Genomic DNA, 15308 nt, shown 5'->3' with positions numbered 1-15308 from the left:
TGTATTTCAGCTATACGCAGTTAAGTCTGGCGTGATGCTCTCATAGCATGGATTTTTTCACATGCTCATTGGCAAGAATAATCATGGTTGAGTTATTCTAGATAAAATGCCAACAATTTTATTATGTCATTGAAGTTGAGAGTTCTATGCCAAATAGCCTCTGTTGACTGGCCTTTTTTGCTATTACGTACTGACCTAAAGGTACAGTTCACCCAAAAGTGAAAATTCAGTCGTTATCTATGCACCACTATTGAAAGTAGGATGAAGTTCTTTAGTCCACAAAACACTCTTGGAGTTTCACAAAAAAAAACAGCATTGTAGCTTCCTCTTGAACAACTGATGTAAATGTTTACCAGTTTTCAAATGTAAAAAAAAAAGTAAAAGCAAGAAGTGCCTTCATACTGCTCATCTGGTGTAATCAAGTCTCCTAAAGGCCCTGCATGTGAAGTTAACTTGGAAAAGTTGTCATTTACACCATGTTTTAGCTGAAAAATGGTGTAAATGACTGTCCATTGTAGCAAATGTGAAGGTAGTCTCGAGCTTTGGTCTAAAACAATGGTGAAAAGGATGTTTTTTTGTTTGTTTTTTATTTTTTTCCCAAGTCAACTTGGCATGTGAGGGCTTTAGGAGACTTGGCTTATACTAGACAAGCAGTATTTTTTTTCTTCTTTTTTTTGTCTGTTTTTCTTCTGGTCACCATTGGCTTCAGGAGTTTGGGAGGAAGCTGGGGAGGAAGCTGCAGCACTGTTTTCCTGTGAAATTCCGGAAGTGTTTAGTGGAATAAAAAAAATGCTGACCTGACATTTTATTGGCATGGGGGTGAATAGATAATGACTGAATTTTCATTTTTGAGTGAAGTGTTCCTTTAAATTAGTTGAAGGGCCCATTGTTCTTGGTGCATTTTAGCCACATGCTCACATGGACATTGTCACATGCTCACTGGCAAGAATAAACCATGCTAAAAGTTAAACTAGATAATATATAGTAATACTTTATGTAATGCAAGTTGAGGTTTCTATGAATGCCAAACAGGCTCTGTTAACTGGCATTTTATGTTATTGTGTGGTAACTTAAATTGAAGGGCCCATTGTTCTTGGTGCATTTCACCCAGGTTTGAGAGACTGCTTACTAATAAGCAGAGTTCAGTTCAGCTTGCTGTTTTTATAACATGGACATTTTTACATGTCATTTGCAAAGTAAAGCAGTTCGGATTTACGCTTGATGTTTTATACTTGTCAAATTAGACAAATAAATGTTTAATGAAAAATGTTAATATGTGTAGAATTGCTTCATGTTTCTTATTTTTGTTTCATATTGACCTTAAGTAAAGTACTCCTAGAGTAAAGAGGGCATTCAATACCACAATAAATGCTTTAAGTGTTTCACAGTTTAAACAAAAACAGTTTGAGTTTGAACACAATTCACTTACAGTCAAAGAAAATGTCTCTTTGCATGCAATAAAGTTCAGGTTTCCTTTGGTTCAGTGCAGTTCAACTTTGTCCCTTTGTTTGTGGTCAGTTCAGCGAGCTTTAGTCATATAAGGTAGTTTCAAGTCAGTTTCAGTCCAGAGTGTTCTTGGGCATGTCAAAAGAAAAGTAGTCAAATCGGAATTCATTGTGGGGCTTTAACAGTCCGACCACACTGCTGTATCCAAATGATGAATGAAGAGATGGGGGGGGGGTGTCTCCTCTTCACGTTAAAGATGATCTCACCCAACTCCTTGGGGTCAGGAGGTGATCTGGTTCAATATATAACTATAGAGCCCAATTCTATACTGGGTTACACTCGCCTCTCTTGATTTCTTCCATATTTCATCCCCAACAGTTGGCATGGCAAACTGGATGATTACAGGTCGAGGCATTTTGTTGGTATCTGCGTCATTCCCCTTTCCCAAGCAGTGCACTATACTCACTGTTTGGTGAAGTTTATCCACTGACCACGGGATCACCCGGGTGAGGATGCCAATCACAGTCTCTCTAGTGATCTCTTGGTCTTTCTCGGGAAGACCTATCAATCTGAGATTCCACCTTCTCTTATATCTGGCTTGATCCAAACACATCTGTTTCAGTGAGGCGTTTTCCTTTTTCACCAACATTATTTCTTCCTTCATTTTGCTTATTTCTTCCTTATTTTCTCTTACTGCTTGTGTATTGGCTGCTAGCTGACTTTCAAAAGTTTTAATCCTGTCATCTTGCTCATCAAACCTCTTCATCAGGTCTTGAATTGTGTTGAAGATGGTTTTGTTAGTGATCTCACCTGACTGTTCGCATTTGTCTTTGGTCTTTGCTTTCACTTTTTTGTTTGAACTCTTGACTTTTTTGGGGCTTTAGAGAGTTGGACTTCCAGATTTTTCTGAATGATGATTTTTTTCACTGTTTTTTTTTTTTTGGACATTTTATTCGAATCCACTGAATCAACTTTTATAAAATATCATGAAATTAATCCTAATCAGTGCGGCTACATGGGTTATATTTCTGCACTGAAGGGAGATGAAATGATTAATAGAGGAGTGTTCATGACCTCTCTGTGTTTGTGCTCCTCCTCTCTCATTATCTTTCTTTCACAGACACAGGACCAGGAGGTCACGCCTCATTTCAGAGAAAACAAAACTAACCTCTCTCTCTCTCTCTCTCTCAGTCTGTGAGTTCAGGAAAATGGCCGAGGCCAGTATTTCAGTAGCTCAGGACCAGTTCATGTGTCCAGTGTGTCTGGATCTCCTGAAGGATCCGGTGGCTATCCCCTGTGGTCACAGTTTCTGTAAGGTGTGTATTAATGACTGCTGGGATCAGGAGGATCAGAAGGGCGTCTACAGCTGTCCTCAGTGCAGAGACACTTTCACGACAAGGCCTGTTCTACGCAGAAACAACATGCTGGATGAAGTGGTGGAGAAACTGAAGAAGACTGAAGTCCAAATTGCTTCTCCTGCTCACTGTTACACTGGACCTGGAGATGTGGAGTGTGATTTCTGCACTGGGAGAAAACACAAAGCCGACAAGTCCTGCATGATTTGTTTGACTTCATTTTGTGAAATTCATCTGAAACCTCATCTTGAAGTTCCTGCTTTGAAAAAACACACATTAATTGAAGCCTCAGCAAAACTCCAAGAGAAGATCTGCTCTGAACATAACAAGCTGATTGAGATCTACTGTCGTACTGATCAAACCTGCATCTGTTATTTGTGCATGTTCGAGAAACATAAAGACCATGACGCTGTTTCAGTTGCAACAGAAAGAGCTGAGAAACAGGTAAGAACTAGAAATCTTTCCAGAATTAAATCAATTTAATTATAGTTTCCCATCTAGAAACAGGTGCTTTAGTCAGTGATATGATTTGAACTTTAATTTCAACGTGTGTCTCAATCAGAAGGATTCTGTAAAAGCTGATTGAAATTGTCTGTGTTCTGGTGAACAGAGTGTTAAATTTATCTTCAGTGATGGTCGTAATCTGGTTAGGGGTGGGTTTCCTGATAACGTTGCCCTTCAGACCTAAAGAGAGAGTTGAGAGACTCTCTTAAGGAACAAATGTTGTCTCTGTACGTGGTTTTCCCGAACTCACTCATAAGAAGGAGTCTAAAGAGCAACAGGATGAAGAGCATCTTTGTAGTTCGCGTCCCCGATATAGGCATTAGTAGCTGCTAAAAGCAATCGTATTAGACATAACTAACAGTGTCCAAGTTAACTATGTGTAAACATTAGCTGTGGATAAGACTATGGAAACTTGGCGAGCAAATCCACAGAATTTCATTTGACTAATCAGACTGTGTAGCGATTGCAACGTTATCGCTAGCTCTAAAAGCACAGACAACTTTGCTGCAGGCTTTCTCTTGGAATAAAACGTTTATATCCCTCAATATGTTTCCGCAGGTGGGATGGCGAGTTTTTGTAGGCTGTGATGTGCTCAGTTTTAGGCAAACAAAGCAAATATTTAAAATGAAACGACTCTTTATTCCTTTCAGAAAACTGAATCATGGGTTCTAGCTATAGAACCGTGGGTGTGTGCATTCCCCAGAAGAGCCGCCTCCTTCCATTCTGCCATCAACTGATCGTGTTAAATAATGCTGCGGAGAAATCATTGATCTTGATTTTATCCAGTCTATGGACGTGACGTGACCCTAGTGATTACTGATAGACTGTCTCAGTGTCACCTGCGGAAAAACCAATCACGTTTTAGAAAAGAAAAAACATCCACTTTCAAAACCGCTTCATAGGAACGAGTAACGAAGACTTTGATAGAAATGTAGTGGAGTAAAAAGGACGATATTTGTCTTTCAAATGTAGTGAAGTTAAAGTCATAAGTTTCCAAAGAAAAAAATACTCAAGTAAAGTACAGATACTCAAAAAGTGTACTTAAGTGCAGAACTCAAGTAAATGTACTTCGTTACTGTCCACCTCTGATAATTAACTCGATGTACTTGCAATGTAGAAGAAAACTAATTGAACACCACCAGCAGATTCAACACCAGTTTCCCCCGCTGACTGTGAGAGTCCCTCAGAGCCGCATGCGCATTCTGTGGATTTGGCAGCGAGCGAGTCGCTCTTTGTTTTGAATGAGTGCTCCGGGTCTCTCGTAAATTCCGAGCAAACTAAGGTGAGGTTTACATTAGACCGTATCAGCAGATCATCAGATTAACGTTTTTAAAACGATTAGTGTGCACACAGCAACGCCAATACACGATTCGCGTGCACATAGCAACGCCAATACATGGAAACGCTCAGCTCCGCAGGCATCCTGCACTCCAAATCACTCCGCCCTGAACAGCGAGTGCCCTCTGGAGGGTGCGCACTCCGGCCCTGCGCAGCTCACAGAGCGCGCGAGTGGAGCGCACGAGCAGTGATTTGGGACTGAGCCGCTGTGTGTGTGATCTCAGTGCATGTCGGGCATGCGCGTCACTTACCACTTGCAAGTGGAAGGATGGCAAGCCTAAAGACAATCATAACTACACAATGGGCAGTATTTGCATCAGTATTTGCAGTATTTTCATACTTTTATACTCTTTAATGAAAGGTGATACAAGGCGGAAGTCTGCGCCGTTTTTCAGCAGTCGCGTCACATGACCAACGCCAGTTAATCAGGAAGGTGGATGTCACAGTGACGTTGTCCAATGACGATGCCAGCTAGAGCTCAGCACAGCGTATCCGCGTATCCGCGTATTCTCAATGTTTACACAGCACCGGACCAGACACGATTTGGATTGAATACGTGGACCCTGGCGGATTCCCGTTTCCCGGCGTTTCCAGGCGTTTTAATGTAAACGGACAGTGCATCCGCAAAGAAAATGAGACAGATACGGTCTAATGTAAACTTGGCCTAAAGGACGACTTGTGCTACGATGTTGTTCAGGAAAACCATGTTAGCTTGATGATGGATCTTAAGAGGTCATTTAAAACTCTTTTGGCCTTAAGAGGCTTTCGGGAAACCCAGCCCAGATCAGTTAATGAACATTTCTCTCTCTCTCTCTCTCTCTCTCTCTCACACACACACACACACACACACACACACACACACACACACACACAGAGTACATAACCTTCAGAGTGAAACATGAATGTACTTTGAACTGACATTAATATGGAACCAGTTCGCTCGTACTGTATAAAAAGCTGAATGTATTTTATTTGTCCTCAGAGTGAGTTAAAGGAGGAGCAGATGAAATCCCAGCAGAGAATCCAGGAGAAGCAGAAGAAGGTGCAGGAGCTGAAACAGGCTGTGAACACTATAAAGGTGAGCAGTGAGCAGAGACAGAGCTGCTCCGAGAAACACACACAACATGGACAATGAGTCATTTACAGTCCCAGTAAGAGAGGGAATGATAGATGAGCTTTAAATCTTGTGTGTGTGTGTGTGTGTGTGTGTGTGTGTGTGTGTGTGTGTGTGTGTGTGTCTTAACAGCTCAGTGCACAGACAGCAGTGGAGGACAGTGAGAGGATCTTTACTGAGCTGATCAGCTCCATGGATAAAAAGCGCTGGGAGGTGACGGAGCTGATCAGAGATCAGGAGAAGGCTGAACTGAGTCAAGCTGAACGACTCCTGGAGCAACTGGAGCAGGAGATTGCTGATCTTCAGAGGAGAGTCACTGAGCTGGAGCAGCTTTCACACACACACGATCACATCCATTTCCTCCAGGTAACACTCACTGTCTGATCTACAGAGCCAGCTGTTCCTCACACACTCTCTAAAACACCTCTCATTAAGGGAACAATAAATGTCCCTGTCTGACATCATAAGTGGGTTTTACATTTCATTTGCTTTCTGTAGGTTTTAGCTTCTGGACTTCGGTCTCCTCAATTTCAAAGACCATCATTTCACACATCCAGCGTCACTGTCCATCAATATCTCTCATTTGATGGAGTGAGGAATTCTCTTTCAGATCTGAAAAAGAGACTCGAGGAATTCTGTGAGGAGGAATTCAATAAAATCCCTCCACATGGTAAGAGGAGCTGTTCCTGCTGGAGAAACACAGTGATGTGTTATTTCTTAGCGATGCTCCTGCTTTCTTTTCTGCGGACACTTTATTCACCCGACACTTTGAACTAAAACACTGATTTAAAATGAATAAACTGACTGGATCACTTTAAACTCTTTCCATCTTTTACACAAACTCATGTTTCTATTTTTCTCTCCACAGCTGCAGCAGTTCAGATAATTTCAGGACCAGAATCACAGAGCAGAGAAGACTTTCTGAAATGTACATCGAGCACACACACACACACACACACACACACTTCTAGGCCTGTCACGAGAACAAATTTTGTTGGACGATATATTGTCTCAGAAATTATTGCAATAAACGATATTATTGTTGACATTTTTTCAGGACAATTTTATGCCACTAGTAAAATAATAATGATTATGCAAATACACCCTTTCATAGTACAGTAAACTTTTTAATTAAGTAAACATATTCAATTCAACAATGGAACGTAAAAAATAAATAAGCTCAAGAAATAAAACAATCAAACAAAACCACTCACCACAAAAACAATAAATAAAATGCAATTTTTGGCTCTTAAAAATTGCACTTAAGTGAACATAAACTTGGCACAGGGTAATAAAAAGACATTCTTTTCTTCACAGGCAACATTCTGCCAATCCAGTTTCTCAAAGATTAGTACCCAGATCAACAAAAAGTGCAAAGTAACAATGTATTGCCAGCTGTCATTTGGATAAAAGTCACAACAATTAGAACGAGATAACATGTAGGCAAGTCCGTAGGTTTGGTATTAAAATTGGTGAGGACAAAAACCCAATGCCAACCCCCAGTGGTGCCAACTTCAGGTCAACATTAGAGGGTCACAATATTTTGCTTCGTTGTGTTCCACCAAAAGAGTCTCCATCATCTCTCCAAAGGCCAAACTTTTAACATTTGAAGTTCAGAACTGTAGTAATTCATGAATAATAATAATAATAATATGAAATCCATTTGATTAACTGCAAATCTTGCATGTGATGATTAACTCATTCTACCAATTTGCAAATGTAAACTGTGGGTGGTAAAAGAGAGCAACTGGACTTGCTTGAAGATTCTTGAAGACATTTCACCTCTCATCCGAAAGGCTTCTTCAGTTCTGTCTGATTAATAGGGAGTATCAGGTATTTATCCTCTCATGGATGAAAAGCAATCCTAAGGTGTTGTTGAGTCATCCTGTTGGTGTGGGTCACTGGGGGCTGGGAGTGAACGGCCTCGAGAGTCGTTGGGGTGATCAATGGATTGCTGGTTCTCTCTGTCCTCCTGTGAGTCACTGAAAACAGCTGGGTTTTGGTGTGCATTCAGTTGTCTGAGAAGTGTGCCAAGGACTGTACTGTAGGTGGCTGATAAATGATGTCTTAGACCCCCACCTCTGTTCAGTGATGGCCGTTCCAGTTTGACAAAAATGGCCTCTTTAACTCCTCGCTCATACCAACGATCCTCTCTGGCTAAAGTGAGTATGTTGCAATCCTGAAATGAGTGTCCTTTGTTGTTAAGATGAAGATAGACAGCAGAGTCCTGGCCTGAGGAACTAGCTCTCCTGTGTTGAGCCATGCACCTGTGAAGCGGTTGTTTTGTTTCCCCAATATACGAGTCCGTGCATTCCTCACTGCACTGAATTGCATATACTACGTTGTCCTGTTTGTGTCTGGCTATTCTGTCCTTAGGGCGGACCAGTTTCTGCTTCAGGGTATTACTGGGTCTGAAATGTACCGGATTGTTGTGTTTGTAGAAGATCCTCCTGAGATTCTCAGATAGACCAGAAATGTAGGGAATGACAATGTTCTTGCATTTGTTCCTGTTATCCTCCTTGTCCGTTATGTTCCTTTTTCTGCTCTTGAAGAAGGCCCAGTTGGGATATCCGCAGTTCTGAAGTGCTTTCTTGGTGTGATTCTGGTCCTTCTCTTTTCCCTCTACTGTTGTAGGAATGTTCTGAGCCCTGTGTTGTTAAGATGAAGATAGACAGCAGAGTCCTGGCCTGAGGAACTGGATCTCCTGTGTTGAGCCATGCGCCTGTGAAGCGGTTCTTTTGTTTCCCCAATATACGAGTCCGTGCATTCCTCACTGCACTGAATTGCATACACTACATTGTCATGGCTCAACACAGGACAGCCAGTTCCTCAGGTCAGTACTCTGCTGTCTATCTTCATCTTAACAACAAAGCATTCCCCCCACAGAAGCAGTCGAATCTGTTAGAAAACGACTCCTTCAAGACAGCACCATACTGGATAGAACGAACCTCACCACGGACCAGATTTGCACCCTGCTTGACCTCTGCCTGACTACCACATATTTCCAGTTTAATGAAAGTTTCTACAGACAGAAGCATGGATGCACCATGGGCTCACCGGTGTCCCCTATTGTGGCCAATCTTTACATGGAGGAAGTGGAACATAAAGCTTTGACCACTTTTTCAGGAGTTGCTCCCAGCCACTGGTTCAGATATGTGGATGACACCTGGGTTAAAATCAAAACCCTTGAGGTGGAAGCCTTCTCTAAGTACATCAGTGCAGTGGATATCAACATCAATTTCACTTGGGAAGACATCAGTGGGAATAATCTAGCCTTCTTGGATTGTGATGTACACATTAGACAAGACAGAAGCCTTAGCATCGAGGTCTACTGGAAACCCACACACACAGACCAGTACCTACTCTTCAACTCTCACCACCCACTGGAACACAAATTGGGGGTCATTAGGACCTTGCAACACAAGGCTCAGAACATTCCTACAACAGTAGATGGAAAAGAGAAGGAACAGAATCACATCAAGAAAGCACTTCAGAACTGCGGGTTTACACGGTTTCGCACTTCACTGAAGTGAGCCAAACCGAGCTGAGTGGGGCTAGGGGAGTGAGGAGACACTCCCCTGTGCACTGATTGGTGAGGAGGAGTGTCCTCACATGCCCACACACGCCCCGCGAGCACGCTGGGATCTGTAAAACACCGTAAACCCAGAAGAATAATAATTATGAATTACGAGAATTTCTGAAGCCTTATGCGCCTTGCCTCATCTATACGCTCTTGCCAGTATCTGTTGGCGTTGTCGGTGACAACAAGCCACAGCACCAAGACCAGCAACATTAACGACTCCATGTCCTCCATGTTTATTGTTTACTATCCGGGTTGTGAGACTACCGCTTAAAAGGTCACTGATGTCACTGTTTGCGCAGCCTAACGACATCACGTGACGTCCACCCACTTTCGCTAACTCCACCCAATGTGTCCACCCACTTCCAGCCAGCACGGTTCAGCACGGTTGTAGTCGAAATGCAACTCCAACAGCCCCACTCAGCTCGACTCAGTCCAACTCAGCACCACACGGCTCAGCCCAACTCAGCCGCGTTGGTAGTGGAAAAGCCCCATTAGTCAGACAGAACTGAAGAAGCCTTTCGGATGAGAGGTGAAATGTCTTCAAAAATCTTCAAGCAAGTCCAGTTGCTCTCTTTTACCACCCACAGTTTACTATCACCTGGATGACTGAGAATCTTCACAGACAATTTGCAAATGTGTTTTACAAGCGAATAACGCACTGACTGTTGGGAGGGTGTATGTTCCTTTCCCTCATAAATGGAAATAAAAGACATCCAGAGCCTTAAACACTGCGTTCCATGAGGCTGGCAGGGGGAGTCGGCTCTCTTCTGTGGGATCTTTAACTAGTTTTAGAATGCTAGTTTAAGCTGATATGTGATTGATCTAATGGTAAAACAGCACGAGGGCTTGAGAACTTTGACACTTTGAAAGATTACAATTTTACTTGGCAACAGAATATATCTGAATTCTGATTGGTGGTTGTTATATTATTGCCCTTTTGTTGTGTTCTTGAGCCCAGAGTGGGGGAAGGAGGGAGTGACAGGGTTCTACAGAGAAAAGTTTTTCGCCTCCAGCTTTCAAATGAACCGCCTTGAAAACCAATCAGTTCAGCGGATGTGTGACTCGGTATGTGACGTTTTCAAAAGAGAGGCAGAGTCACCAAAAATTTCTGATCCAGAAGGCGGAGGCTGTTCTGCTTATTACGTGAAAATGTTTGATTTGATTAAAAGGTGTCTGGGTCTCGAACAATGTCCACACCACCATTGGGTTGTTGTTGTTTCCATGTGTCATATTACCCGAACTCGGTCAGGGCTCTGCAGGTCTTAACTGAAGCGCTTCAGATTCAGGGTTAGCGGGCTGCTAAAGTTTGCAGGCACTTCTTGCAGGCAAGACTTGGTGCAATATTAGCCAACATTAGCACAATCTGATAGGATTTAATAATGTCTTTGTGACCTTAATGAACCAGTTGTTGTTGTATCAAGTCGGATTGTTATTTACATGCCACACAAACTTAGAAAACAAACAGTCATATTCGTATGTTGTCGTTTTTACACACTGAATCCGAACTGTTGTGAACTGATTAATTTTCTGAGCTAATCTAACGCTACATTCCTCAAGGACAGTTTGCTAGCTAGTAGCCGCTCACTGCACTGCAACCGCACTTGCTAATTGACATGGTAGCCGAACCCGCTAGCTGTTTCCGTGATCACGCCCCTAGAGCGAATATTCATGAGCGAATTTTGTGTGGCTCCGCTCAGTGGAAACCTACAGGAACCCTTTGTGTACTGTGCACGGAGCGGGATTTTTATTTTATTTTTATTTTATATTGATAGGGACCCGTCCATACTGTCCAGACCCAATTCTACACCTATGGTCTGTACAGCAGAACACCATGTTGTTGTCTTTTCTCTATTCAGTGGATCCACTGGCTGGATAACTGTTGCATGCTGGGAAGCCCCACCTCTGACAGAGAGCCACACGAGACGACAGAAAACAGCGCAGTGTTTTATTCAGTCATTGGGTCAAACTAATACTCTGGAGACTTCCCTATGGAGATGGACAGCATGGAAATGGCAAAATCGCGGGGAAAAAATTACCGAGTTCATTTTCATTTACCGTATGATAAGTCGATATATTGAATATCGCGACAGGCCTACACACTTCACATAAATATATTGTGTAAATTAAACCCAACATGTTCACATTGTTCAGTTTGTTTTTCTCTTTTATTTTAGATTTCTGTTATCTGACTCTGGATCCCAACACGGCACATCGTCGCCTCATTCTGTCTGAGAAGAACAGAGCGGTGAGAGACAGTGAGAGAGAGCAGCATTACTCTGATCATCCAGAGAGATTTGATTCCTGCAGGCAGGTGTTGTGTAAGGAGAGTGTGTGTGGACGTTGTTACTGGGAGGTGGAGTGGAGCGGTGATGGTCTGTCCATATCAGTCTCAAATAAAGACATCAGAAGGAAAGGACGGGGTGATGAGTGTGGGTTTGGATTCAACAATCAGTCCTGGAGTCTGTGCTGTTCTTCTTTTTCTTCTCTCTTTTTCTATCACAACAACATTAAGACTGATCTCAGAGTTCCATCACCCTCCAGAATAGGAGTGTATGTGGATCACAGTGCAGGAACTCTGTCCTTCTACAGCGTCTCTGACACGATGAAGCTCCTCCACAGAGTCCACACCACATTCACTCAGCCTCTATACGCTGGGTTTAGGTTCTGGTCTCCTGGTTCTACAGTGAGATTGTGTGATCCAGAATAAAAGTGTGTAGTGTTTTCTGTAAAATTCCTGCACGTTGCCACGTTGTTGCTCAGTCGTCTGTTTCACTAGAACACAATCCAGCTGCACAAAAACACTCATTTTAATATTTTAATGAAAACAGATGAATAATTTAAAATAATTGAAAAGGAAATGTTAAAAATTAACTGTCAGACAAGAAACTCGTCAAATTTACAAAGAAAATGATCTCATGACCTTCGCATTATAAAGTTGTGTTTGTTTCATATTAAGCAGCGTCTCATTAAATAACTAATAAACAGTATTAAAGCCAGAACAGAACAACATTTTAAACCTGTTCAGGTCACACTATATAAAAATAAAATATCACTTTTGGAATGAATTTGATTTTTCTGCTTGTGTTTAAGATGTAAAATCCACATTCACTTTTTCAAATCTGAAGTTGTTTCTAAGCCCTGAGATTTGATTGTAAAACATTGAACAATATTTAAACTCCATTAGAACATACAGTACATGATCGGTTCAGGCTGCCGATGTCGTGTTCATCCCATATTCAGCCTGGATGATGATTGGCCCATAGATAGAACCTTATAAATCCAGGTTTATCTGTGAGTTTGGGATTTTTATTCAAATATTACAATCAAAGCTTTGCAGAATAAAAGATAAGAGCACAGGAGAATAAAGTTTCCCCCAGTGATGGAGTTTCTGTGCTGAACTCATTGTCAGACAGAAGCAAATTCAACCTTTTCCTGAGAGTTTCAGCAGCTGGATAAATATTGTTCAGTATTTTAAACTGAATTTCTTTCACTGTGGGTGAAATTGGCCATCTAAGATAACTACAGTGTGTATTTGTTAGCGTTCCTCCATCGTCAGTTATTCTTACTTTTTTTTAAGTCAGGGAATAGCTTCCATTTTAAAACATTTCTAATTCCTTTGTTATTAGATTTTCTTTCACCAATTTCCACTTCACCGATTTTCAATTCAGGCAGTTTGACCGACACCTTTGAATAATCAAGGGTATTTTTTTATTGTGAATCTTAAGGGAGGTGAAAAAGCTCTACAAATTTGATTAACTTCTCTATAGACACATTTTAAATGAAACTTTTCTACAAATTAATTAAATTGCATTAAATGTCCATTTTCATCCATTAGATCAGTAATATCTAAAACTTTATCATACCATTCTTGTTGAAATAAAGTCTTCCTATTAATAGTAATGGTTCTATTATTCCACAAGGTTAAGTACGTGAGCATTTATGTCCATAAAATAAATAATTTTGGTGAAATTGGGCAGCCTTGTCTGATTTCACGTAAAATCTTAAATTTTGGTGTCATTCCAGGGTTAAGGGAGATATAACTATAAATGTCATTGTGAAATATTTTAATAGCCTTGCAGAACCCTTCTCCAAATCCAAGACTTTTGAGTTTAATAAACATAATATCGTGCTCCACAGTGTTGAATGCTTTGAAAAAGTCTAGAAATAAAATAAGACTATCTGATTGAATAAGTGATTGGTAATCATATCCAGAAGCAGTCGGATGTGGTTTTGAATATATCTTCCCTTCATGAAGTCTGACTGATATTCGTTTACAAGTTTTACAAGTACACGCTTTAGATGATTAGCAGATACAAAGGCAAGTAATTTATAATCATTGCATAGTAAGGTTATAGGTCTCCAATTGTCTAGCAACAACAAGTCTTTTTTGGATTTTGGTAGCAAGGTTATTAAGCCTGTCTTCATTGTCGGGGATAAACATCCTTTGTGAATGCATTCTAAAAATGCTCTATATAATATATATTTTTTTAATATCCACCCAAAAGTATTTTAAAAATTCAGATGCTAAGCCATCGATTCCTGGTGATTTACCATTTTTCATTTGTTTTAATGCAATTTCAGTTTCTGTTATAGTTCATTCCACATCAAGTGTATGTTTGTCTTCTTCATCCAGTTTTTTGATGTCATCACTGGTGGGATAAAATAAGATGTCACGTTCTGATTTATTAAATTTAAGTTACAATAAAAGAGGCAAATTTCATCCTGTACTCATTTCTGATCTTCTATTATATTATCATTGGTCATAAGCTTACTCATTTTTTTCTTAGTTTGTCTTTGATTTTCAAGTCCGAAGAAATACGATGAACTTTTTTCACCCTGTTCGATCCATCTAGCTCTTGATCGAGTGGAAGCTCCATTTGCCTTTATTGTGTACATTTCATCTAGTTGAGACTGCAGTGACTGTAATTCTGAAATGTTTTCGAAGGATAGTTGTGTTATTTACTAATGTATTAATTTTATCAATCAGATCCTTTTGTTCTTGTTTCCTTATCCGTGAAAGTTTTTTACCCATGCCAATTGGTATTTGTTTGACCTTAAACTTAAACCATTCCCATTTACTCCTATCAGACATGTCTAACTCTTCAACTTCCAAAATAAGAGACTTCACCTGATCACAAAATTCACCGTTCTGTAATAAGTCGTGATTAAATTTCCAGATATTAGGAAGGATCTTGTGTTGCTTAGACGTGAATAGGTTTAGACTAATCGTACAATGGTCTGTGAGCGGAGAGGCTGAAATTTCACAATCTAAAATATCATTATACAGCTCACAAGAGATAAGCCAGTAATCTAGTCTCGAACACTGACTGTTTCCTGCAGCATTAAACCATGTATATTGAATACAAGTTGGGTTTGATGACCTCCAAAAATCAATTACATTCGTTGTTGTTCACAAATTCAGTATAATGTGGCTGTAAACAGGTTGTGGATTCCTGTGAGGTATTTGATCTAACCATTAATCAGGGTTCAACCCCCGAACATTCAGTGATACAAAAGAAATCATAATTGTTTCAATATGCACTGAACTTCATTTTAATATGCAGGAATGAACATGTTGTCCTTATTAACATGCTATCAAAAAAAAACAAAACCCACTACTATTTTGAAAATTGAGATTTATGTTTAAAGATGTGGCATTGTTGTATACAGGGTAAAAATAAGGCTTAGGTTAATAAAAAAACTAGGAAAGCAAAGTAGTTAAAGTTCAAAGACGCGAAAATCAGATGTGAGATCATTGCCCTGTTAAAATTACTTACTGTAATGTCATCACCATCATGTGCATCTTCAGATCTGTTGTCAGAGGAATCCTGATCCAGGTTCTGTTGTTTAAGAATAAAGAAGTCTTAGAGGAAGTGCTGTCCGTGAAATAGTCAAACACAGAAACCAGTAGATTAGTAGTACAGTTGTAGTTATTAGTAGATTACTTACAGTAATCCCACCACCATCA

At 40.5% G+C, this 15308-nt stretch overlaps 2 protein-coding genes across 2 annotated transcripts in view; both read left to right on the top strand.

Moving 5' to 3' along the window:
- LOC132880197 (tripartite motif-containing protein 16-like) overlaps positions 1 to 15308 on the top strand; it is a 298595-nt gene that overhangs the window by 122177 nt on the left and 161110 nt on the right. The gene's annotated exons all lie outside the window — the stretch shown is intronic.
- On the top strand, positions 2636 to 12318 carry LOC132880556 (E3 ubiquitin/ISG15 ligase TRIM25-like). The gene is made up of 6 exons (XM_060913793.1): positions 2636 to 3245; positions 5626 to 5721; positions 5890 to 6135; positions 6256 to 6427; positions 6626 to 6685; positions 11515 to 12318. The coding sequence occupies exons 1-6, from the start codon at positions 2655 to 2657 to the stop codon at positions 12045 to 12047; spliced, it is 1698 nt and encodes a 565-aa protein (XP_060769776.1). The 5' UTR covers positions 2636 to 2654; the 3' UTR covers positions 12048 to 12318.

The sequence above is a fragment of the Neoarius graeffei genome, chromosome 2 (genome assembly GCF_027579695.1).
Source record: "Neoarius graeffei isolate fNeoGra1 chromosome 2, fNeoGra1.pri, whole genome shotgun sequence".
Classification (NCBI taxonomy): domain Eukaryota; kingdom Metazoa; phylum Chordata; class Actinopteri; order Siluriformes; family Ariidae; genus Neoarius; species Neoarius graeffei.
The sequence above is the reverse complement of the archived record's forward strand: the minus strand, read 5'-3'. Positions and strand labels throughout refer to the sequence as shown.